This window comes from Leucoraja erinacea, chromosome 20 (assembly GCF_028641065.1).
Source record: "Leucoraja erinacea ecotype New England chromosome 20, Leri_hhj_1, whole genome shotgun sequence".
Classification (NCBI taxonomy): domain Eukaryota; kingdom Metazoa; phylum Chordata; class Chondrichthyes; order Rajiformes; family Rajidae; genus Leucoraja; species Leucoraja erinaceus.
The window spans coordinates 15,668,606-15,694,608 of NC_073396.1; the positions used below are offsets into that span (position 1 = coordinate 15,668,606).

Genomic DNA, 26,003 nt, shown 5'->3' on the forward strand with positions numbered 1-26,003 from the left:
GAAGCATTTTGGAAGCCAGTTCACGGTTATAACGTAAGAAATCTATCTATTAATTTGTGCATATGACGATACCACAAAAGATAATGAGGCAATAACCTGATAATTGTTTTGGTCAATGCTGCCTTTTTCCAAAATGACAAAAATCAACCCGTCTGAAATACAGCACTGTTGGCAATGCAGTAAGCACATCCTCAGCTCTTGGTACCCAGCAACCTCCTCGCAATAGTTTAGTTTAGTTTAGAGATACAGTGCAGAAACAGGCCCTTCGGCCCACCGAGTCTGCACCTACCGGCGATCCCCGCACACTAACATTATCCTACACACACTAGGGACCAATTACAATTATACCGAGCCAATTAACCTACAAACCTGCACGTCTTTGGAGTGTGGGAGGAAAGATCTCGGAGAAAACGCATGCAGGTCACCAGGAGAACATACAAACTTCGTACAGACAAGCACCTGTAGTCAGAATCGAACCCGAGTCTCTGGCGCTGTTTGGCAGTAGCTTACCGCTGTGCCCTTGTGCCTCCCATTTGTCTCAATGTCTAGAGTAGGGGTTGAATTCATAAACCTCTGACTCTGACGTCTCACAGCCAACAAACGTTCATGTTTATGTGTAAAAAGAGTAGCTGAAATTTCCACTTCGCCAAAGCTGCTATGCAAATAGAGCAAACCACACCTTCACATTTACAATCCAAGTTAGATTCCATTAACAAAAGCTGCAGCAAGTGGCCCCAGCACTTTTCAGTTTAACTTATGACATAATTTTATCATGTGATCATTTTCCACTCATAGTTAGTCGTAGTTGGTCTTAGGTGTGGAAGACTGAGGTCGTAGACATAGTCGTAGGAAGGTCGTAGACATAGTCATAGGAGCTCTTATACTTCGGCGAGTCAACACGACCTTGACATTTTTTTCAACTCGTCTAGGATCTTCTGAACTTGTGGATTAGGTCATCCAAGTGGCACAGGCCTTTAAGGCTGACTTAGTGGTCATGTAGTTTTGAGGACCAGGTTGTAACCTACACGAAAAGTAAATTTGAAGGTTTTTATAAAATCACATTTATATTATCATTTGATTTTAAACGAGATATCACAGAATATCTAATGGTTATCGATGAGGTCATGAGGGATTTGGTTTAAGAAGTTTGTACGTTTACCTTCATATGTAAATAAGAGTATCTTGTATTCGCACAATGGTGCCCTGTGTTATGTTAAATTGGTGATATAGATCCCCATTGCAATTATTGGGAAGTTGGAGGGCTTTTGCAGGGCGAGACCTCATCTCCTTCCTGTGTCATTAACGTTTGCTAGGATTGATCTTAATGCCAAGAGGTATTAAGATCGTGTTTCTTAATTTTAGTGAGGGAGACATTTCTTTATAGAAATCTTCTTATAAAGATCATTGATATTGGCGGTAGTAATATAGAAACTAGTCCAACATGGCAGACTCTTCCAGATGACTAAGTCTCATGGGATCCACGGCGGGTCATAGAAGACAGAATGCAGTGGTAGGAATAGTTTTCTTGACTGGAAGTCTGCAACCAATAGTGTTCTGCAAGATTCAGAGGTGGCACCGACCGGTTCTGTGTAATACACGTGTATATAAAGTGTACCCCCGCATTATTGCAGTTTGCTTGCGCATAATTGCCATTGCGGAATTTACAAATCACTACCAAACAACTTGATGTCAAATAAAAATGTGCTCTTATAGAATTTATGTGGAAAAATATAAACAAACACAAAATGTATACACTGAACTAATTTATGAAGGACAACAACACTGGTTCATAGCAGGAGGCCACTTAAATGATTTGCTTTGGAAACAGACACAACAATCTCTTCCATTGGATACTTGTACAATTATATTTCATCACATGTAACATCCATTTTTAGTTGATTGCAACAAAACCCTTCCTCTTCTGCCTACAATACAGTCAGAATTCTCTTGCCTGTGGACCAAGCAACTGCAGAGGCATCATTATTGAGAGAAAAACTTCCCTGAAAATGGCTGCACAAATTAACAGGGCGGTAAAGAAGGCACATGGCATGCTGCCTTCGTCGGTCAGGGAAATGAGTATAAAAATTGCCAAGTCAGGTCGATGTATAAAATTTTGGATTGGCTGCACCTGGAGTATTGTGCACAGCGCTGGTCACCACTCGACAGGAGCGATGTGGAGGCTCTGGAGAGAGTGCAGATAAGATTCACCAGGTTGTTGCCTGGATTGGAGTTTACTCGCTATGATGACAGAGTGGGCAAACATAGATTGTTTCTTCTGGTGTTTCAGAGGGCGAGTGGAGAATGTGATGGCATATAAAATTATGAAAGGAATAGATAGGGTAGACAGTCAGAGATTTTTTTCCCAGAATGGAAATGTCAATTACCAGAGAGCATAGCTTCAAGATGAGAGGAGAAAAGTTTAAAGATGATGTGAAAGGAAGTTTAATTTTAATGCAGAGAATAGTAGCTGCCTGGAATGTACCATCAGGGGAGGTGGTGGAAGCAGAAACAATACCGATGTTTAAGAGGCATTTAGACAAACATGCGAATAGACAGGGAATAGAGAGATATGGATCATGAGCGGGCAGTTGTATTAATTAAACAGAAATCATAGACATCGTGGGCCGCTGGGACTGTTCCTATGCTGTACTGTTCTCTGTTCTACGAAGGTCAGTAGCTTTCTGCCAGCTATATTACACTTCCTCAGGAAGATCTGTTGGGAACACGAGGATTGACAAAGGCACTTGGAGGCAGGCACTAAAGAAAGGCATAATTACTTTTATATGCATTGGCAGAATTTCCTTGGTAAATACAGTTCGGCATGTGCTTTTACATAGATATGTTTTTGCATTGAAGTCACAGTCCATAACAGAGGGAAGAGAAGGTATGGTATGTTGGGGAATAGGGAATTGGGTCTGTGATTATTGGTAACATACTGACACAGAGTCCAGCCAGAAATGTCCATCTATGTTGGTTTCTGCGGTGAGCCCTGTCTCTTCATGATGGCCAACATATGTCAGATCACCAAGATTCTCTATACTCATCCTATAGACTCCAGTGAAGGTTCCTATATAGCAGCCCGACCAGTCTGCCCTGTCAAGTTGTGTTGCCAACTGGTACAGTACAGCAGTTTGACACAAGTGTTGGCAATGGCATCCTGTATCAGGAGCCGCCAACTATCCTTGTGAGCATGAGTATGACTCTTCACATGAGAAGAAAGAGAATTAAATGCAACCGACTATCTTTCAATAGGTCATGGGGTTCCCAACCTTTCTCGTCCTGTTTACCCCTGGCAACTTTAATAGCACATAACAATGTTATTTCATTTATTTATGAATGAACAACTAATGATGAACAGATACCGGTATACCAGAACCAAACACAGTCAGCCAATGAGAAAAAATATGTACAAATCCAAAATCAACAAATTTATCCTCTGGGTAGGTGAAATTTACCCCCTAGGGGTAAATTTACACCAGGTTGGGAACCCTTGCAATAGGTGATCCCTGGGATTTCCCCATGCAAGAGCAGAGAGCAAAAGTCATGCCCTTTAGTAGCCTGCCATGTCAAGCTGATAAGCATGTTAGATTTGTCCCTCGTGGAGTCCTGGCAATGCCTACGTATCCCTTACTGAAATTCAGATCAAAAATTACTCCCCAGAAACACCAGGTTGACATGGCCCGCTGCTGAGCAGCCTGCTCTCAGCTCATGCTCCCACATTGTGCTGCCTTCAATGCTGAATCCCTCCTTCTGATTGCACATGACTAGAAGAGTTTGGTTTGTGCAGTGCCTAGAAATCAAAATAGTCTTTCAAACTGTTCAGAAAACTCTTAAAAGCAGCAAAAATGTTTTATAGAATTGTAGCAGCAGCCAGAAGGACTAAGTTGGCAACCAAGATAAAATTAGTTGATGGACCTTTTTAAATAGCGTGGGGTTAGCTGCAGCACTGAGTTCTGAAATGTCAGTACTGGGGTTTAATTAGTATTGTGTTCTGGGTGAAGTCATGATCGATCTGCCTGCTCTGTGAATCAATGGCAGACATTTGCCCCTTTCACTAATATTGGCCAAATTGGCCCTCTTTTGGTTGCTATTTTGGAACCCATACGGCACCTGCAACTCTCCTAAATAAAATTCACACCACAGAACTCAATTGTTGCATCACCATGCTAATATTACAAACTGCAACACAGATCACAGGAAACGGAAGGACTTTAATTGGAATTCTTTCCCTTTGATTAACCAATTCAAAACAGCAAAATTCCGTCGTCAACTGAAAAGGCCACATGGACAGAGGTTTTGGAAGCTACAATAGACGTTGATTTCTCAAATATCAGTGCTCTACACTCACTGCACATTACACCACTCAAACTCTGCACAACATTGACTCTGAACTCTAAAACCTGGCTTCCAGAATCAAACCTACTTTTTCAGGAACAGCATCTGTTGGTCTGAAACTCTCACTCAACCCCAGGCTCAGTTTTGAAAACATTTAGGCCACAAAGCAATTTCACAAATTTCAAATGCACACAAGTTTGTAAAGGAGGACTGCAAAACCAAATAAAAAATATATTTTTTGTACAGCTTACAAGAAACACAATATTTGATAATTCTACAATCTCCTCCCAGACTCCCTAGTGTTCGGGTGAGGAGAGCCCCCAGGACAGAAAGCCATAGGTATTCAGTAGTCCTAGTCTTCATTGTGAATGGAAGGTCTTCAAATGGTGGCGTGAACAATTTGTGATCTTGAATCAGCCAAGTTGAGCTAAAGCAGGGAGGCTAGTCCATCCAATCCATGGTTCCACAGATGAAGATCTTGCTCTCTGAACTCGGGAAAGCCAGGTCCAGAACCATCTCAACCTTGAATCGGATTTCTGGGCTTGTATTTGGGCACTTACCATCCACTGCTCAAGAGAATTATTGTTTGGCGACTTCAGTTTTGTGAGGGTAGAGGTGGTTTAGGACGGGAGACATGTTGAGCATCAGTATCTCGCCTCTGGACGTAGCTTCAAGAAGCAGTGTCAGCTAAGAGGCTACGGAGCAAGACCTTCAAATAGCCCACCGTGGTATTATTAAAAGGCTGCCACATGTATCTTAATTCCATTTATCTGCTCCAGCTCTTTAACTCAATATCCTCATCCAACCCTACTCCAACACCAGGAGTGAAAGCCAAGAAAGGTTTAGGAGTCAGATGATTTGATGATGGTGATGACACTGGTGGGCGGTAGGGTGGGGGCCTTGGCCACTGTGCGAGCGTACTTCTGGAGGGCCTCATACTTGGAGCGTAGGCCATCAAGTTCCACTCTCATGTTGGCGTTCTCCTGGGCCAGTTTGGTCACCTCCTGCTGGAGGTCGGTCCTCTGTCGCTGAAGCTCCTCCTTCTGCGTCACGCGCTTGACCCGACAGCTGGCGGCATATCCACGGTTCTTCAGCGTCCGCCGTCGCTGCTTCAGCTGAACGATCTCCTCCTTGCTCAGGCCTCGCAGGTGCTGGTTCAGCTCGCGAACCGTCATGGACACCAACTCTTGGTCGCTGAGGGTCGGGACATTCTCTCCGGCCTCCTTCTTAACCTGTTACCAGAAAATACTTTCAGGTCTATTATCATTCTTTGCTTGCTTCCTCACCAGCACCACTGGCCACTCCACCATAACCGTACTCCTATCACCAGTGGTTGCTAACCTCCTCCCACCAACACCTGCTCTGAAAGACAAGGAGTCCACCACTGCATCCCGAGTCTCCTATCCATCAACAGCACCCATCCCCCCACATCCTCCACCTCGAAGAAGGAAGATAGGTGGCACATTACAACACATACACACCATCCACCCATAGATATCTATTACTGTTCCTTCTCTGTGGCTGGTCCAAATCTTAATACTAACCACACTGAAGGTGTACACTATGTTCAGTCAATTTGGGATGAGCCTCAGATAGTAATGCACAACCTTCTTGTAACACTGCCATTCACATACTCCAAATAGTACTGCTGGGCGTGGAGCTCTGGGGTTTGATCTTAGTCATGGCAGATTAACGCCAATATATTTTCAAGTCGGGGTATTGCATTATTGGGAGCAGCCAGTGATCCCACCCATCTGTATAAACTGAGACATGAGCAGGATAATAAGATCCAATAAGATCATAGATGATCTTTTTCTATAGCATCTCTTCCATTGAATGTATATTCCTCACAGTTAAAGAGGCCAGACCTGTACACATTTCGGGTGTGGCCTCATCAGAACACTACTTAATAGGACCCAAACATCCCTACTCATACAATCAAATCCCCTTGCAATAATGGCCATTGTATTGCTCTATCTACATTAACTTGATGTAATCCGTGCACAAGGACAATCAAGCCCCTCTGATTAACAACGTTTTTTAGTCTGCCACCATTTAAAAATTACCTAGCCTTTCCATGACCAAAGCAGTTCATCTCAAATTTCTCCACATTATGTTCTACTTGCCATGGCCTTGTCCATTCACCTGACACGTCTGTATCTCCCTGAACCTTCTAACGACACTGTCATTAGGGGGTTGCTGTTGGAATAGCCATCCATGAAGCCCAGGTAAGTTACCATAGTGCCCTTTGTGGATGGCACACACTGTAGCCATGGTGCACTGCTGGTAGTGAGTGGATATCAACCTCCCCTAAATAATGAGACAAGCTTTGCTGGAGGGATATATCAAAAAGCATCTATCTCTCTCTCTCTCTCTCTCTCTCATGCACACACACACACACACACACATTATTCTCCCAGTTAGCAGAAGAGACTCAAAATTGTTCTGCAAACGACGGTAAACCAGTGCAGATAATATTTTTTAATTCTGCTCACCTTTAATGCTTTGTGTCCTTTAAAGTTAGCCGTCATTACCCTGTCAACATCCGAAGCAACGTTTGAGAATGCACTGCAGGAATAAAGGAAGCAGAAATTTGCAGTGTGTTATTTTAAGGGTTCATCAATAAAAGCAACATTTCACCATCACAACAACTTAGAAATGATGGAACAAATATTTAATCACTGAGATAAGTCTATAACCCAGAAACCCTCCAGCCCCAACAAGTACTGACTATTTTTATGAAATTACTTTGAAAAGTTATCCAAGCACTCTTACACCCATTTGCTGGCTGTTCAACATTCACCAATGTAGAAATGCATCTCACATTCCCACAGTAAAGAGGTTCCAGGAGTTATGTCCCTATTGAGGTGCTGACCACAGTTGGATTAGCACTGCTTTTACTGACCCAGGGTTTCAGCAAGATCTCCAGTAAAGCAGGCAGTTTATTCAGCACCTTGTCCATTTGCTTGGTCACCATGGGATTTTGAGAGAATGATGGGTGAGAAGATTCGAACCACCTGGAATGTTTTCCAGCCACTACAGTTAACTAGCTACGTGACTGTACCCCGATTGAGGCACTGTGTGTAGGAGGGAGTGAGAAAGGATTGAAAACTCACTCCATCCAAAGCGAAACCTTTCCCTTTCTTTTCCTGATATCGAACTACCCCTCAACCCAGTCTATTTCAGCATAGCTGTGACAGAAAAATATTTTCAAAGACTCTCTTGGATTATCCCTGAAGAGTTTCAACATTGACACATACCGCCAGAAACAACAAGCATTGGATTACCCTGTTTAGCGTTCCTGCACTAAACGTGGTGATCATTCAAACAGAGTAAGAAAAGAAAATCTTGAAAAACAAGAACCACTAATGCTACAACATCCTTACACCTCTGTAACATATTTGGGAGAAACCCTCGAACCCATGATGGTCCAGTCAGCCGTCTTCTTGCACACAACACTAGAGACGATATGTCATGGGTTTACTCAAGAACGAACGACGGATAACACCAATCTGCATTGATAAAGACTCGATTGTACATAGCACCTTTCAAACCATTAACAATAAACTACTTGGGACATCCCATGAATTACTTTTGAAGTACATAGAAACATAGAAAATGGGTGCTTCGGCTCTTCGAGCCAGCACCGCCATTCAATATGATCATGGCTGATCATCCAAAATCAGTACCCTGTTCCGGCTTTTTCCCCCTTTATCCCTCAATTCCCTTAGCCCTAAGAGCTAAATCTAACACTCTCTTGAAAACTTGAGCGCAGTCGATTGTAAAGTGGGAAACACTGCAATCAAATCGCAAACAGAAAACATCCACCCCCAAAATGCAACGGGATAAAGAACCAGATAATTTAACGTCTCCTGATGATTTTCAGTTGCGGGCAAATATTGGCCACAGCTTTTAAAGAAGCCAATGACCCAGCCAAATCCAGCAGCCCATAGCTGCCTTTGGAAACTGCCCGTCTATTGGCACAATAGCAATACGTGAGCATTTGCATGCATTTTTCTGAACAACCTGGACCATCACCTCTCTGGCTGCAAATTCTCGATAGACTTTCCTGGAATAGATTTTCAATGGCCACCACAGAACCTAACCAAAAAGATGCAATGAATAAACGGAAGAAAGAACTGCATTGAGATTTTTGTTTAAACTGGAGACGAGAGGGCTGCAATTTGATTTTACTCTGCTTTGCTGTCACGTACAACTTCTAAAAAGAAAATTATGAAAACCTTACCTGTGCGAGTTAAAGTGTTAAAGTGAGCAAAAAGGGTGATTTGAGGAGACCCATGCCTTCTTGACAAAGAGCAGAAAAGATGTGACACAAAATAATTAACAATACAGTTTAAAATGAAATCAACGGATGAACGTGAGTGAGCATTGGGTAATGTATTAATTGAGACAGGTTGTAGCTATGCTGCCCCCACAACTCTTACATACTAATTTGCAGTAAATGACCACATCCTGGATGTGTGCATGTGCACTCGACCCAACCAGCACCTTTCCACGCTACAGCAAATCACTGAGCCGACAACTGTTTCTACGCCTGTTATTTCATACTGCTTGACTGTTCCAATATCACTAAGGCAGAATGTGAGCTCCTGTCAGCCACCTATTTGCACATACTGAGCCAGTCATACTTTAGACACACATGGAGACTCTGTACCCCAGTGGCCTGGTATCCGGGAGATATCAGCAGATTCCGTGCAGTTGCAAGGCGCCACCCACCCCTCACCAAATTTAACTGCTTCTTATTCTGTTCGGCCCATTAGGTCGCCAATTGGGGCGGCACAGTGGCAGAGCGGTAGAGGTGCTGCCTTACAGCGCCAGAGACCCGGATTCGATCCAGACTGCAGGTGCTGTTTGCACGGAGTTAGTACGTTCTCCTTGTGACCGCATGGGATTTCCCCAAGTGCTCTGGTATCCCTCCCCCACACTCCAAAGACGTACAGGTTTGTAGGTTAATTGGCTTTGATAAGTTGTCAAAATTGTCCCTCGTGTGTAGGACAGTGCTAGTGTACAGGGTGATCACTGGCCAGTGCAGACTCGGTGGGCCAAAGGGGCTGTTTCCGCATTGTGTCACTAAGAGTCTAAAAAGGTTAGGTATTATGTTCATCATCTCTGGTATTGTTAAAGAGAACAGTAACTCCTGCTTTTTTTTCCCCAAGCCATCAAAAAATTAACAAAACATGCTAAGATCCTGCATACAAGTGTTTTAAGAAAATGCCGAGCTAAGTGACAAAGTGCTCAGGAATCCCTGTTTTCTGCTATCATACTCCCCACATCCAAGTCTAACTCCCTACCTACATCAAGAACATTCAACACAAAACCATAGTTCACTTGGTAGCAAACAGCTCAAAAGACAGAAACATTTAAATTTAAGATCCACTCCAGAGACAGAATAGCCAAAATCCAGTGCGTACTGAAAGAACATTTGGACTACTTCAGGGGAAGACCAAGAAGATCCACCGGACAATGTGGACAATTCCTATCCCTCAACCATGGCTAAAACAAGTATTCTGATCATTGTAATGCTGTTGGTGGGAACTTGCTGCGTTCAGTTTGGTTCTGTCTCCAACTTTGCAACCAACTACAGTTCAAAAATACGTCATTGGCTTGAAATGCTAGGTGCATTCCTAAATTTAGAAAAAACAATGGCAATGCAAATCTCTCTTCAATTAGTCTCTCTTTACCTTAATTTAACGTCCTGTGTGCCTACCGATACCGCCACTCTATGAATTAATTATTTTGAACAGCCCTTCATACAAGACCCATTTATGTATGACTAAAGTATTAAAAAAATTACATTCAGCAAATACAACTTGCTATTAATACATTTAGCCATTTGATTGTTTTTTCCTCCTTGCGCTAACTGAAGCGCTTTGAATTACAGATTCTAAGACCTTTCTGAACTCAAATTATAACATTGAAGCAGAGGCATCTGTTGTTAGTCATTCAAGTCAGAATTGTCCAGTTTTGCCATGACTTGAGTAAACGACGGATCAGGCTCAATGGGTTAATTCCCTATTCCTGCTCTCACCCTCCCTGCGATGTGAAGGTTCACCACCCTCAAAAATCCATGACTTCAAACTGCAAGCTTGACAAAATACTACACCCATGGATACACAAGGAATTCAGATGCTGAAATCTTGAACAAAACACAAAGTGCTGCAGGCTCAGCAAGGCAGGCATTTGGGGAGAGAATAGACAGGTGATGTCTTCAAATCAGGACACTTCTTCAGATCCTGAAGGAAGAGTCTGAAGAAGTGTCTCAACCCGAAACATCGCTTGTATATTTCCATCAGATACTGCCTTACCTATTCCAGCACTTTGTATTTTGCTTATTTGCAATTAAGTCCAATATATTATTTGCTTTCCTAATTACACGATACCTGCTCATTAACTGCATTGTGGGGAGGGGGGCAGCAAAGAAACATCTTGATTGATGCTGATGTTCAGCATTTTTTAAATCCCCGTCCAATATCCGTAACATAAACAATGCAGCTCGTAAATTTTCTATACCAGATCTGGACTTGATGATCTAATGTCCAAAGTATAGAATTACAAATAGTGGCATTCAGCCGTATTAGTGCACTGGTATTTACGAGTTTCCTCACACCTTCCTTAATCTCATCCCATCTGCATATCCTGCTGTACGTTTCCAATTTCGTTTCAAAATGCAGAGAAGCGATTTCCGAAAACGTCCCAGATCTCAAGCGTTAAGACACGCAGCAGATAAATGGGCAGTGTAGGAATGAACTGTAGATGCAGGGTTACACCGAGGATAGACACAAAATGCTGGAGTAACTCAGGAATGGACAGGGAAGCAAGGAGGAGGCAGACACGTCCAGGCCCAGCCAATGCACGCAGTTTGCTCACCTGAGTTTTGGACGATGCGATTAAAACGCAGGCGGCGTGAGGCGGTGCAAGGGGCGCGCCGCTGTGCTGATGCCGGACGCTGGGCTCCTGGTGCCGGCTTGCACGGCCTGGGCTGCCGGGCGCTCCCCGCCCTCCATTGCAAACACCCCGGCCGCGCGCGACATCCCTCGCCCCGGGACACCGTCGCCGTGGAAACGAGGCAGCGAATGGAATCCGGCCCGGGCGCGGTCGCCATGGGAACCGTCGCGTTGGGCGGCCGCTTGTTTGACATTGATGCTTGGCGCGGCCATGAATGTAGGACCCACTTCCCGCTCCATAGATACCCCCCGACCTGCTGACTATCTGTTTATTTCACGTTTCCAGCAACATTTTTGGATCGCACGTCTCCCCGTGTTATTATTGTGTTCTCTTTATTGTCTGCATTCATGTTTTCCTCGAGAGATGCTGCCTGACCTGCTGTGTTTACTCCAGCTATTTGTGTCTATCTTCGGTTTAAACCAGCATCTGCGGTTGAAGGGTCTCGACCCGAAAAGTTACCCATTCCTTCTCCCCCAGAGATGCTGCCTGTCCCGCTGAGTTACTCTAGCATTTGTGTCTATCTGATGTTCCATCCTACACATCTGCACTTCTTCCACTACATTTTTAATACTCCTCTGGGTAGAGATGGACTGTGATTGATGCATCCACTCTTCAAAAGTAGCAAATGTAGGCCAACCGACCCCTCAAAGTTGCTCCGCAACCAATGTGATACTTTTTAAAGGTAGTTGATAGAAATCAAATAAAAACAATATCTTCAATTACACTCCCACCCACTCCTCTCTTCCCCTCCAACTGTTTTGGGTAGAGAATTATAAAGAGTAATGCCCTTAGAAGGAATTTCTTCTATTTCTTAATACCCCTATTGGGAAGTATTCTCAGCACCAACCTGTTGATCGCCCTCTGGTATGCTTCAAGTATATTTCGAGTGATAAGCCCAGCCCGCTCAACCTCTCTTTGTACATCAAGCTCGTCTCAGGAATCAAGCAAGTGATCCTTCACTGCACTACTTCCAATCCAAATGTATTCTTCTTTAAACATTGAGACCAACATTATATGCAATTCTCCAGGTGCAGTCTCATGAACATTATGTAAAATTGCATCAAAGCCTAACCTTTATACGCCATGTCAATAAAGGCCAATGTCCCATTAGCCTTCCAAATTATTAGCTGCACCTGTAATCGAACGCTTTGTTTCAAGGACTAGGATCACCCTTCCCACCTCCCCCAATTCCTTTTACTGTAGCATTTTGTAGTTTAATTTTAATATAAAAAATTTATGTTATCAAATATTCTTCCAGTAGATAACCTCACATTTTCCCACATTATACTCAATCTCTCAAGTTTTTGCCATTCCCTTTACCTATCTATATCCTTTTGCAGTCTCTTTGTTTCCTCTCACAACTTGCTATCCTACCTACCTTGGCATCTATCTATCTATATCTATCTATCTATCTTTACATCTATATCTATATCTATCTATCTATACATAACTAAAACTCTGATATTTTTATCTTCCAGTTTTGCGGTCTTTCTTTTTGCGCGAAAACAGTTCGTGATAGCTCTACGTTTTTCGCCAGTTCATTCACCGCTCTCATGTGCTGCGAGTGCACCAAGTTTTGTTCCAATTGGTTGAATGTCGTAAAAGTTAGCGAGGTTTAAAAAGCTTTAAAACCGCGTGTGCACAGGTCGATCTCATCTCCTGCCAGTCAGCGCCGCGCAGATTAGTCTCTTCCCCTGTCACTCCCCGGGACAGCCGCCCCTTCCTGCACCATCACGTCTTTACTGGAGTTGAGGATGGCCGGCGGATGGTTCCAACCTGACTTTCAGAGGGACCCGAAACAGCCCAGCCCAGCCCCACCCCAGAGTCAGATCCGACCCAGCCCAGTGTGAGACATCCAGCCCAGTCGGAGACCCAGCCCAGCCAGGAATCGGAGATGTCGCCAAACGGAAAACAGAGACTCTGATCTCGAGGAAAGAGAACGAGCAGCGACCAGCACCCCTGTGAGTCCCCATTGCACCGCCAATTCCAGCCACTATCCCTCCGGTCCTCCTCGCTGGCTCCTCCCCCCTCCCCCATGATGCCCCCCTCTCTCCCATGGCTCTTCCCCCGTCTTTTCTCCAAGCACACTACGCCCCCCCCGCCCACACACCCCTCTCCCCCCACAAACTACCCCCCACCTACACACCTCTCTCCCCCCACAACCCCCCTTGTCCACACAACCCTGCCCCCACAAGCCCCCCTGCACACACCAACCCCAGCCACACACACACAGAAAAACACGACAACCCCACACACATCCTTCCCCAAACCCCGCTGCCCCTACATTCCCCCCCCCCCCGCACCTCCCCCCCACAACCCCCCGCCCCCCCTCAATCTCCCCCTCCCCCACAACCCCCCCCAACAACCCACCCCGCTCCCACAACCCCTGCCCCCACAACCCATCCGCCCCCCACAACCCCCCGCCCACACACACACCCCCCCACACACAAACCCCCCGCCCACACACATCCCCCTCCCATACACACACACACCTTCCCCCACACTCCTCCCACATCCTTCCTCTCCTCTCCCGCCCACATACACACCTCCCCCCAACCCCACCACACACCCAACTTCCCTCCCCTCCCAGTGCTCGGAGATGAGGGAAATGAGCCGCGCCTGCAAAGTTAGGGGCTATGGGTGAGTGGTGGAATATTGCGTTGGGGAATGGGTTGCGTTGGTGGACCTGGCCTCCCATATGACTGGGACTCAACGGGTCCCACTTAGTCTAGTCATTATCAAATATGGCTGAACACTTCACTCAACCCCGTTCCCCGAAGTCATTAACATTTGTTATTGTAAATATTTGAAGCGGCAGCACTGATTTCTGTGGCACCCTCCTATGTTGATAACTGCCAATCCAAAAATGACTCATTTATCCCAAATCTGTTTCTTGTTAAAATACGTTGTTAGCCAATCCACTATACATAGCAAGATATTACACCAAATTGAAGGCTCTTAACTTGTGCTGTAACCTTTTATGAGGCCCTAGTTAGACTGCACCAACAGCTTATCCTCTGTACAACCTTGGTCTCCACACTATCATATAAGGCTGCCTTTGTTCTCTCCATATAACTTGGTACCTGTTCCTCACTTTTCCAGTCTGACAAAAGGTCAGTGAAATCTTAACCATGCACTCTCTTCACAAATGCCACCTGGCCTGATGAGTGTCTCGAGTATTTTGCATTTATTTCAGATTTCTAGCATCTGCAGTTTTATTGTTTTTCAATTACAAAAAAGCACAGGTACACAAACAAAAGTAAACACAAAACCAAAGTGCTGCTTCAAGAAAAAACCCCAAATCCCTGATGGTGCATTAAACAGCTTCAGAAGGAGAAGGAATCGAAGCATTTAAAATTATTAAGTAGAGCCCAGGAGTGGTGTCCAGATATAGTCTCGAGTCCATCACGCCTGATATCTGTCAGTCAAAAGGCTGAGGAATTAAGACCTGCTCCAGAGATTCCCGAGCTGTAGTGAAGAGCATTACACTGCCAGATGCACAGTTGTTCAAATGAACCAGGAAAGATCCAGTGGTAGGTTTAAAGTTAAGTGGAATTCTTCCCAATATCCTGAAAGAAATTCTCAAGGCATTCTCACATTCTTTGTGAGAGCTTGCCGTGCACAAACTGCTCACTGCATTTTGTATATTGTAAAAATATCCATCTTAGTTTAGTTTAGTGCAGAGATACAGAGCGGAAACAGGCCCCTTCTGCCCCCCAAGTCAGCGCTGACCAGTGATCCGTGCACGCCAACACTCTCCTACACTAGGGATAATTTACAATTTTACCAAGCCAATTAGCCGACACACCTGTAAGTCTTTGGAGTGTGGGAAGAAACCGGAGATCCCAGAGAAAACCCACACAGGTCACGGGGAGAACGTACAAATTGCATACAGACAGCGCTGGTAGTCAGGATCGAACCTGGGTCTCTGGCGCTGTAAGGCAGCAATTCTACCACTGCGACACCATGCCGCCCCTAATGTGAACTTGAAACTTCAACAAACACAAGACCATTCAGACTTGATTGTGTTACAAAAATATGAAAGTGCTATTTACTTGCAAAACTTGAACACTGGAAGTACACAGCAGGCCAGGCAGCATTTGTGGAGAAAGAAAGCGAGTTAATATTTCAAGTTTTCAAATGCTCTACACTAATTTCATTTTATTCACCTCACCTTCCCGTAAACTCTACCACTACATTTTTTCCACATAAGCACGCATGGCCAATTATCCTGCAAACCCACGTCTTTGCGGAGTGGGAGTAAATTCACGAAGTCACAAGGAATACTGCAATCTTCACACAGATAGTAGTCCAGTTGGAACCTAGCTCTCTGGGCGTAGCCCCAGCATTCCCTGGTCTTGCACTATAACTGGACAGTTCTGGCACAAGCTGGTTGCCTGGAATTGTTGAATTCAGTGCTGTAGTTCCTACAGACAGAAGATGTGTTGCCCCTGAGATCACACTGAGCTTTGGTGGAACAGTCCAATGTCCAAACCTCTGTCCAGTTGTGGCATGTTATTGACAGTGGCTGAAATTACATCCCTCGAATGTGAAGGGTTGATAGGGTGGAAAGTAACAACATCTACTGCAAGATTGTGCCCCACACAATTGCAAATTGAAATTCTGGCATCTAACTTTTATAATTCCGTGACTTCTTCTCTCTCTGTCCAACCCAGAACGTTGGCATGTCCTATCACTGTTTCTGAGGAACTTCCTTTGAACAGTGTGGAACTTCAGTTGATAGCTGGTAGTAACAAATTTGCAAATAAAAAGTAGGAGATGACATAATAAATTAACAATCACCCACAGTTTTGAACTGTATTAACTAAGTAATATTCTGAAAGTATACTGATATTAATATTGATATTAATACTGTGCTTTTCTGTAAAAGTAAGATGCTGAAGTCAAGTGAGGGAAACAGAGTGAACATTTCAGGTCAGTCAATTCCCATCAGTCCCGGAGAAGTGCGAAAAGACTTTCCCAGTTTCTGATGAATTGGCATAGATCTGAAACATCAATGGTTTCTCTATCCACATAGGCCACCTGATCTGCTGAATATTTACAGCACTCCATTTCAATTGCAGATTTATAAATCGGTAGTTTTTTTCTGTGTTTGTTAAATATTTGTAAACAAAATAGCACTATTAAATATCTCTATTACTCTCTCATAAAATTACATGCAAAATATATCAGAGAATCAGATCTTCCAACTAACCACTCATTGCCTGGGCATCTGTTTCATGCTTACACTTTCCTAATTATTTCATGCTGCCATTTTCCTTCTCAGATACCACCAGGATTCCCCTTAAATGTATTTATGGTTCTGCTTCAACCATGCCACACAGTAACAAAATCCACATTGGCTTTAGTTTCATTCTTCATGTTGGTGGAGCAACCATGATGAAAATGGCAAGCTCACAAATGGCTGAATTATGACTTCAAGCAAACTCCAGACACCAAGAAAAATACTTAACTGAAAACAAAAAGAAAATGCAGATGCTGGAAATCTGAAATAAAAGTAGAAAAAGCAGGAGAGACTCAGCAAGTCAGGCATACATTGTGCAAGAATATGTCTGTGTACATCCATCGTTTAATGACACATGTTCAAAAGCTGTATAATTCTTATTAAGCAATACTGCTATCCGTAATTCATCAAACTCACCCACAACATTCCCCATAGCTTAGCGATGTGTCATGATATTTACAGACTGAAAATTGGCAACTATTTGAATGCACTCGTACAGGGACGGGTGTTGCAGGGAGGTGGGGTTACGTAGCCCCACTAGCCATCTGTTTAATATAACAACACTGACACATGCATTTTACCAGCTGCACCAACAAAACAGAGTGGTAGAAAGTCCCGAGCTAAATAACAAATCAGCGGTTGCTTTACCACAAATAACCAGCACCAGGAGTAAAGGACAAACAAACATGTTTGAGACACAATGGACTACAGATATCGAAATATTGAGCAAAAACAAACTACTGGAGGAGCTCAGCAGGTCAGGCAGCATCTGCGAAGGAAATGGACAGATATTTTGGGCTATGACACTTGTTCTGTATAATGCTGCCTGAACCGCTGAGTTCCTTCATTAGGTTTTTTTTTTTAATAAACATCTTTTCCACCTTTAATAAAAAGATAACAGTCTGTAATTTGTCCTATATTTCCAACCTCCTGATACCCCCACAATCTACCTCGTTGTGCAGCTTACACTCTTTCTTTTAGCGGACCTTTCTCTGTAGCTGTAATACTATAATCCGTATGGTTTGATTGTATTCATGTATGGGCGCTTTACCTCGATAGCACGCTAAACAAAGTTTATCACAGTATCTCAGTGTACGTGACAAAAATAAACCACATGCGCTGATAAGGCGGATAATATGGATCACAAATTAATATGGGGCCTGAAATAAGGATCGCATCACATATTCCACATGTACAACCAGACAGTTTGGTAATTTACCGAATAGTGAAAGGCCTGGATATAGTGGATGCAGAGAGGATGTTTCCACTCATGAGAAAGTCTAGGACCAGAGGGCATAGCAGCAAAATAAAAGGATGTGCCTTTAGAAAGGAGATGAGGAGAAATTTCTTTAGTCAGAATGGGGTAAATCTGTGGAATTTACTGGGGTTGAGAGGGAAAGATAGATCAGCCATGACTGAATGGCAGAGTAGACTCGATGGGCCAAATGGCCTAATTCTGCTCCTATAATGTATGCACTAATTTATCTTCACAATAGATATCCAACTGCATTTTTGTTTCTTCCTTCAATGCCGACCCAACCGGTGTCCTTCCACCATCACCCTCTTTTGCCTGGTTATACTCACTCTTACATTGAATTATTTATTTAACTCCACTCACTTTATCCAAATCAGATATGTAGTAATGGGAAGTTGTGTGTGCATGTTAGCTGTGCTCGACTCTTCATGGGATAAATTATCCTTTACATTGGAGAAAACATGCTGATTGGGTGACTATTTGCAGAACATTTTGGTTCAGTTACGAGAGACCAGGCTTCCAATTGCCTGTGTTCTACAATCCAATTGTCACTTTAATTCTCCATCTCACCCCAATTTGACCTGTGTCTTTAGTCTCCCAATTATTCCAACAAAGCCCAAATCCAACAAATCGCTACCAACTACCAACTTGAGCCCTCATCTTCCAACTTGAACCCTCAGGATCAATACTAAATTCAACTATTTTAAATGGTCACTGTTCCCAAAGTGCAAAACTAGCCAGCTTTGAATGTTCACACCAAAGATAAACACAAAATGCTGGAGTAACACAGCAGGTCAGGCAGCATCTCTGGAGAAAAATAATAGGTGATGTTTTGGGTCGAGACCCTTCTTCAGACTGAGTCAGGGAAGATAGAAACTAGGGGAATCAAAAGGTACAAAGAACAAATGAAAAAGCTATGAACAGTTCTTCTCTATCCACAGATGCTACCTGACCTGCTGTGTATTTCACTTTTATTTCAGATTTTCTGTTTCTCCTGCCTATACTCCAATTCCTATTTCTCTCTCTCTCTCTCTCTATTTACATTTTGCCCTCACAGTTAACCATTGATTTATGAGTCTTCACCACTTTCTCTCAGCCAGCATCACTACCTCAAAATAAATTGCTGGAGGAAATCAGCTGGTCAGGCAGCATCTGTAGAAGAAAATGGACAGACAATTCCCTAGACTGATCGACCCGCTGAGTTCTTCCAGCAGTTTGTTTTTGCAGAGACAGCCACCAGTTTCTGCAGTCTCTTATGTCCGGCTGAGTTGTGTTTAATTTAAACAAGTACTCAGTTTGGCAGCTACTGAGGCAAACTGACAATTAACGACTCTTGACCTGCCACACTGTTTAAGTTAGAAATATAGCATGGAATCAGGGCCTTCGGCCCCCTGAGTCCACCATTGATCACCCATTCACACTGGTTCTCTGTTATTCCACTTTCACATCCAATCCCAACACACTAGGGTCAATTTTAAAGAGGCCAATTAGCCTACAAACCTGCACCTCTTTGGGATGTGGGAGGAAACCGGAGCACCTGGTGGAAGCCCCTGGGTCACACGGATAACATGCAAACTCCACAAGCAACACCTGCGGCCAAGATCGAACCTGGGTCTCTGACAATGTGACGCAGCAGCTTTACCAGCTGTGCCACTGTACCGCACTTTGTTGCCCATTCATTCAGTTTGTCTATGTCCTCATGAAGCCTGTTGCATCTTCATCATAGCTCACCTTCCCATGTAGTTTCACATCAACAAATCTTGTATACTATGTTGTATACGGGGTGATGTCTGTGTATTGCACTAGTCGCAGCGTACTATCCAAGTACCCCCATTTATTTTTCTCAGTTTTCCGTTTGAACGCCAGCTCACAATTCCTACTTTGTATATGGAATTACCTCAAATTCATTCAATAACTCCAGTTTATTGAAAACTTTGAATACACCTCATCTATAGGTTCCCCCTCATCCACTTCACCTGCTATATCATCCAAAAACTCTAAATCAAAGATGATTTCCCTTACATGGATAATTTTCCAATGTAGAACTGTGGCCCAGCAAGTTCTGAGAACTGAAATGGGAATGTTAATCGCGCCTGATAGGGAAGTTCAAACAAAAACAAATCGGCAGATGTTGCAAATGTAAAATAAAAACAGATGTGTTGAAGACATTCAGCAGGCCAGGCAATATCTGTGGAGAAAGTAACAGATAAAAGTCCATTCATCAGAACTAAACCTATCTGCATTAACATGCATCAAGTAATTCCCACTTCAGCAGCATTGAACATTCAGCCTCTCTTTTCCACCGATCATTTTGTTCATGGCTAATCTACACCGTAGCCCTGCCTGATCACCATGGTTATGTCACCCTTACTAGCCTTGCCTAACAATAATCTATTGTTCACTTTTAGATGTTACAATAGATACATAGAAAATAGGTGCAGGAGTAGGCCATTCGGCCCTTCGAGCCAGCTCCGCCATTCAATGTTGTCATGGCTGTCCATCCACAATCAGTACCCCTCATCCCCAATCAGCACAATAGACCCACAACTTTACCAGCAATTGCAAGTAAAAGTCAAAATTTCCATATCCTGGTGTACAAAAGTGATTCCAAATGACATCTTTATTTTTAACCTGACACTGATCATGACAATCCCACCAGAGGAAACAGGTTCTCTATTCACCCTCAACTCTGTTAAGCAAACAATGTGTAATGCCATCCCTGAGAAATTGCCATTTCATATTTTCTTATGATAGACCATTTAGCCCATCAATTCTATGCCACATCAGTGAAAATTCCTTGTAACTTATTCTCTCCATGCTCCCACCAATTCTACCCATCAACACAAAGCAGGGGTAATGCACAGCAGTCAAATTAATCTAACATCCTACACTAAAGATAATTTGCAGCAGCCAAATCAATCTAACAACCCACACATCTTTGAGATATAGGAGAACTGGATTAACCAGGGGAAACCCAGAGAAACAGGAAGAATGTACAAACTACACATGCACAACAGTTGTACGAGCTGCACACTGTGCTGCTCCCACATTGCTGATTCGGTGTTCCCATCAGATATTTGTGCTTTCTCAGCTGCCAAGTGCAGTAATTTATTTCAAATTTTAGAAAGCATAGCACACAGCCTAAGTAATTATTACTTACACTACACACAAAATGATAGAAATGCACTCTGGCCCATCAGTGCCAGGAACTGAATGTCAAGTTAATGTTTAAAAAGCTATTTGCGAGGGATTTCCACCTCCATAATGCTGACAGGCTCATTTTGTCTTCCAAGCATTTTCTACGTACCCCCACCCTACTTCCAGCACCAACAATTTTAAGTCTCTCCACTATCCTCCCCCCTCCCGACACACCTCAGCCCACTCTCTCAGCCCTGCCCAAACTCGGCCTACTCCACCTCATCTTAGTCTTATCTCACCACTTCATCCATCCACTCATCCCTCCCAATACCCCAATTCATCATACCCTAATACCTTTCTGACCCTAACAAATTTGCTCCCAATCCCCCCCGCCCTACTCGACCATCTCCACCTCAACTCCATCTTAGTTTTATCTCACCACTTCATTCTTCCCCTCATCCTACCCTATCCCAATTCCCCATACTCCAATACCTTTCTGACCCTAGCCCACTTGCTCCCAATCCCACCCTGTCCTACTGGATCTTCTCCTTCCCTCCAAATCTACCCCATTTGATTTTGCCCCACCACACCTGCTCTCCCGCCTCACCTTGTCCTCTCCTCCCCTCCCTCCCCCCACCTCCTGGCGACCCCCTACCTCGCGGTAGTGCGCATCCAGCGCCGCGCCGTTGAGCAGCCGGTCAGGTCCACACGCGCTCTCAGCCAGCGCCACCAGTTCCGGGAACCAGCGCTGACGTCACCCGCTGTTTGTCCACGTGACTTCATTCATGAAAATTCCAGCGTCGTCACTGGCTTCCTGCATGTGGCGGGAAAAGCCGGAATCTGTAAGAAGTGATGTGTGAAATGGTAGTGCAGCGCTAAATGTCATGTATAATCCTCAATCTGACGAGAGCACAACTACTGACCATGTAATATCCATAGGTAGATAAAAATGCTGGAGAAATGCTAGAGTGAATACTTACATTTGAAGCCCAGTGATTTCAACAGTTAACTCAACCATACCTTGGCCACTCTGTTTCCTGCAAGGACTCCATTCCATTCTCCCAGTTTATCTTTCTCCATCCGAAGACAAGCCTTTCCATACTGCTATTAACATGCCTTCCTTTTCCCGTACCCCTGGCTTCCCATTGTAGGCAGGGCTCTCAACCATATCTCATCTATTTCCCCCACGGATGCTGTCTGGCCTGCTGTGTGTTCTCAGCATTTTGTTTGGTTTTTGCTTAGATGTCAGAACGAGCTGAGAAGAGGAAGCAAAGAGTCTACAAATGGAAGAGCACAGGTTAAGCCAGCAGGCAAGCAGGTGGAAAAATATCAAATTACCCCACATCGGTAGAAAAAGATGGAGATATAGATTTTTATGAAGATCAGAGGAGCGGTGAAGTGCTGAGATATTTGCAATGAAAATAGAAAACCCTGAAGATACTCAGTGGGTCAGGCAACAGATAGCAAAATAATTAACATGTCAAGAGCTACACATCAAAGGAGCTGTGTGCTGGTTCATAAGCTGCCAAAGGAAAGCATGGAGGTACAGGAAGTAATTAAGAATGTAGATGGTGTGTGGGCCTGTGAATCTGGTGGATGTGGTTGAAGTACAACTGTAAGGTAGGTTAACATTGTTCTTTGGTAAAACAGCCTCTTTAGTCCCCATACCACTGGAAGGAATTATTGGATTGGAGGCAGTGCAGCATGGAGTAAATAGATAATTTCCTAGGTCGATAAGATTGTGCAGTGAAGGAAAAGTGGGGAAGATGGGCCTGCACTCACTGAGATGGCTTAAGGGCTATGCTGGTTCCTCTTGCTTAATTTCTCATGCAACATTCCAGTCTGACACACCCACGCCCATTCAACTGCTGCATTCGTGTCAGCTGGTGATTCACCAGAGGGCAGAGTCGAGATTGTTCTGGATCTCTTTTAACGGCGCCCACAGTATAAACACTAACAGTCTATATTCCCTAGGTAAGTTCACAGGGTATGTTTGCCAACCAGTGAAAGTGCCAAACGAGACTGCAGATGCTGTAATATGGAGCAAAAACAAACTGATGGAGGAACTCAGGGGTCAGGCAGCATGTGTGGATACAAATGGAGAGTCAACATTTTGGGTGCTACTGTCCAATCTGGTGATCATTAATTCAAGGCTAATGGATGCGACTTGACCCGCTGATTTTTTTCCCGCAGTTTGTTCTTTGCTGCAGTGAAATGGTGTGGCCTTCATTGTGCTACTGTTACTGTCAAAATCAGAGCACAGTGAATGAGTTATTGATGAAGCTAGATTGGAGGCAAGTCATAATGCAATGTTTTCACCCAAAGGACACCTAGGGTTGCGAATGAATCACCCGGGGATCCATGACAACAACCACATTGAAGGATAAACATTGGCAGGGCACTGGAGAGATCTGGCCCTCTCTGAGAAGTACAGCATGAAATCATTTACATGAGGTGGTCCATAGTGTTCCATTGCCAAGGTAAGATTAGGATTGTGTAGGTCAGTTCGAGAACCTGATGGTTTGTAGTAAAGTAACTTCCTGAACCTAGTGGTGAGGGACTTTGTACCTCCTGCCCGACTGTACCAGCGAGAAAAGGCATGGCCTAGGCTCTTTCATAAAGAGTGGCCATATTGGGTTTAGTGGCATTTTCTGTGAATTCCTATACCATGTGCATTCCTTTCTCCATTGATCTGAGATCCACCAAGTAACAAGGTATCAAGATATGCCTTATAGAGATTGTTTCCATAAATATAAAAGCAAATGTACAGATGGTCTAATGCCCTTGAGATGTGTCCATGACGTTTCTACAAGCAATGTGATTATAATCATCTATTTGAGTGAACTTGGCAGAGGGATAAATAATGGCAAAGGAAATGGAGAGGAACTCCCCCCTCAACCCTCAAATCTTTCTTGTTCAAAAAAAGACACAAAGTGCTGGAGTAACTCAGTGGGTCAGGCAGTATCTCTGGAGAACATGAATAGGTGATGTTTCAGGTCAGGGCCCTTTCTTGTTCAGCTGAAGGTAAACGATTTAATACTTCATTCAGAAAAAAAACATATAGCCATGTCACCAAAAATGTGCCATGGCTGATACAAGTGAGGGAATAGGAAAATAGCAAATAACAGGGAATAAGAAAATAGCAAAGAACAGCAACGTTTCAACACATTCAAAGTGTTTCAATTCTTCTGAGGGTGAAATTGTTGTTAGGGAATTGCTGGTGGCTCAGTAGCGCCTGTGGCAGGAATTTGGTGGTAATGCACCCCTAATAAAATCGTTTGCTTCCTCGTTCAAATACATAATAACATCCCCTTCACCCTGAACGATTTGGCAAAACTGTTTTCAGAGACTCAGTGGCAAGCATCAATGTGACAAACTTTCACCTCAGCATTTTATTACCTACAGCCTAATTTGGCTCCAGAATAAAGTTTAGAGGTTTGAAACAACCAGTGTTAGAGTGAATACTTGCTTTAACATGTTTTTAAGAGTTTCTCTCTGTGAAAAGCTAGTCCTTGTTGAAAAAATAAAGACTGGCATTTCTAGCACCTAATATTAATAGTCTCCAGTGCTTCACTGAAATTTGGTTTGTTGTTATAATGTGAAAAATGTGCCCGTGAACTTGCATGTAGCAAACTTCCATAAACGTACCAGGACAAGGGGTCACAGCTTAAGGATAAGGGGGAAATCCTTTAAAACCGAGATGAGAAGAACTTTTTTCACACAGAGAGTGGTGAATCTCTGGAATTCTCTGCCACAGAGGTTAGTTGAGGCCAGTTCATTGGCTATATTTAAGAGGGAGTTAGATGTGGCCCTTGTGGCTAAGGGGATCAGGGGGTATGGAGAGAAGGCAGGTACGGGATACTGAGTTGGATGATCAGCCATGATCATATTGAATGGCGGTGCAGGCTCGAAGGGCCGAATGGCCTACTCCTGCACCTAATTTCTATGTTTCTATGTACCATGTTTCAATGATATTAGCTGGTATAAATGTTTGCCTTAAAGTGTCGGAGATTAAAGGCAGCAGAAAAGACCTTGATTTAATGTCTGATCTGAAACCTGGAAGCCTTGAGCACCACATTCTCAGTGCTTAAAAAAAAACCCACAAAGTGCTGGCGAACATGGATAGGCGACGTTTCGGGGTTGGACGTCTATCTATGTTCTCCAGGGATGCTGCCTGGGTTACTCCAGCAGTCTTTTGTTTGTAAACCAGTACCTGCAGATTCTTGTTTCTACATTCTCACTACTGCTTGAATTCATGTTATCATAGAATACAAGTTTGTGATCACCATCTGAGTCCTGAGGTGGGAATGCTGTTCGTTTCACCAAAGTAAGCCCTTCTACATGTTTTCCGATAACATTGCCAGGCAACTCAACTATTTGACTTGGGTCTTTGCTTTCAGCCATGGCCCAATCACAGACATTATCGAGTACATGCCTTCTGACTGCGGTAAGGAGTAAACAGCTCATCTTGACTGTCCCTAGGGGCGGCGGATACCTGTCGTTTATTGTCAGATGCATAAGCTTGATGCTGCATTACAGGCACATATACCAAGACAACACACAGAAACATAATCACACATTACAATTCTGCAAGGTAAGCATACCTCAGCAGATTAACACCCTCCAGTCCACTTTCCTTAAATGTTAATGGCTGCAGTAATGCAAGTGGCAGTAGGCTAAGTAACCAGTGGACAAGACGAAAAAAAAACCCCAAAGACTTATGTTAAAACATTGATGGAAACAGAAAGCAGATTTAACAGCAGCTCTCATGTGGGTCACGGGTGAATTGTCGGGGTGTGGGAAATGGGAGAGGGCTGAGGATTAATCGAGTAGGGTTTTCCAAACTGTTCAGCCCCTCCCATAACATTATTAACATGTTGGGTTTAGTTAATCACCAGACAATGAAAAACAAAAATCACCCGTCCTCACAAGACAGCATTGCAGTGTGGAATTCACAGCTCCGCCAGCATTAATCTTCTCTAAGGTGAATAAGCAGAAGTGTGGAGCAGCTCTTGATGCAACTTCCTCCTTGATGCAATTTCCTGCCATGTGCTCTCAACACCG

The 26,003-nt window shown here is 43.8% G+C and overlaps 1 protein-coding gene across 5 annotated transcripts; it reads right to left on the reverse strand.

Moving 5' to 3' along the window:
- Nucleotides 1–1,750: 1,750 nt before the first annotated feature.
- On the reverse strand, nt 1,751–26,002 carry mafk (v-maf avian musculoaponeurotic fibrosarcoma oncogene homolog K). Of its 5 annotated transcripts, none has more exons than XM_055651356.1 (4): nt 25,869–26,002; nt 21,595–21,779; nt 6,831–6,903; nt 1,751–5,567 (listed from the first exon to the last, which is right to left on the reverse strand). In XM_055651356.1, exons 2-4 carry the CDS (start codon nt 21,720–21,722, stop codon nt 5,178–5,180), a joined length of 591 nt encoding a protein of 196 aa, XP_055507331.1. In that variant the 5' UTR covers nt 21,723–21,779; nt 25,869–26,002; the 3' UTR covers nt 1,751–5,177. The 5 variants fall into 5 exon arrangements, with proteins under 5 accessions (XP_055507331.1, XP_055507333.1, XP_055507332.1 ...); XM_055651358.1 differs by having other exon boundaries at nt 21,595–21,753; nt 25,869–25,996; XM_055651357.1 differs by lacking the exon at nt 25,869–26,002 and adding an exon at nt 25,544–25,827 and having other exon boundaries at nt 21,595–21,753.
- Nucleotide 26,003: the final 1 nt, after the last annotated feature.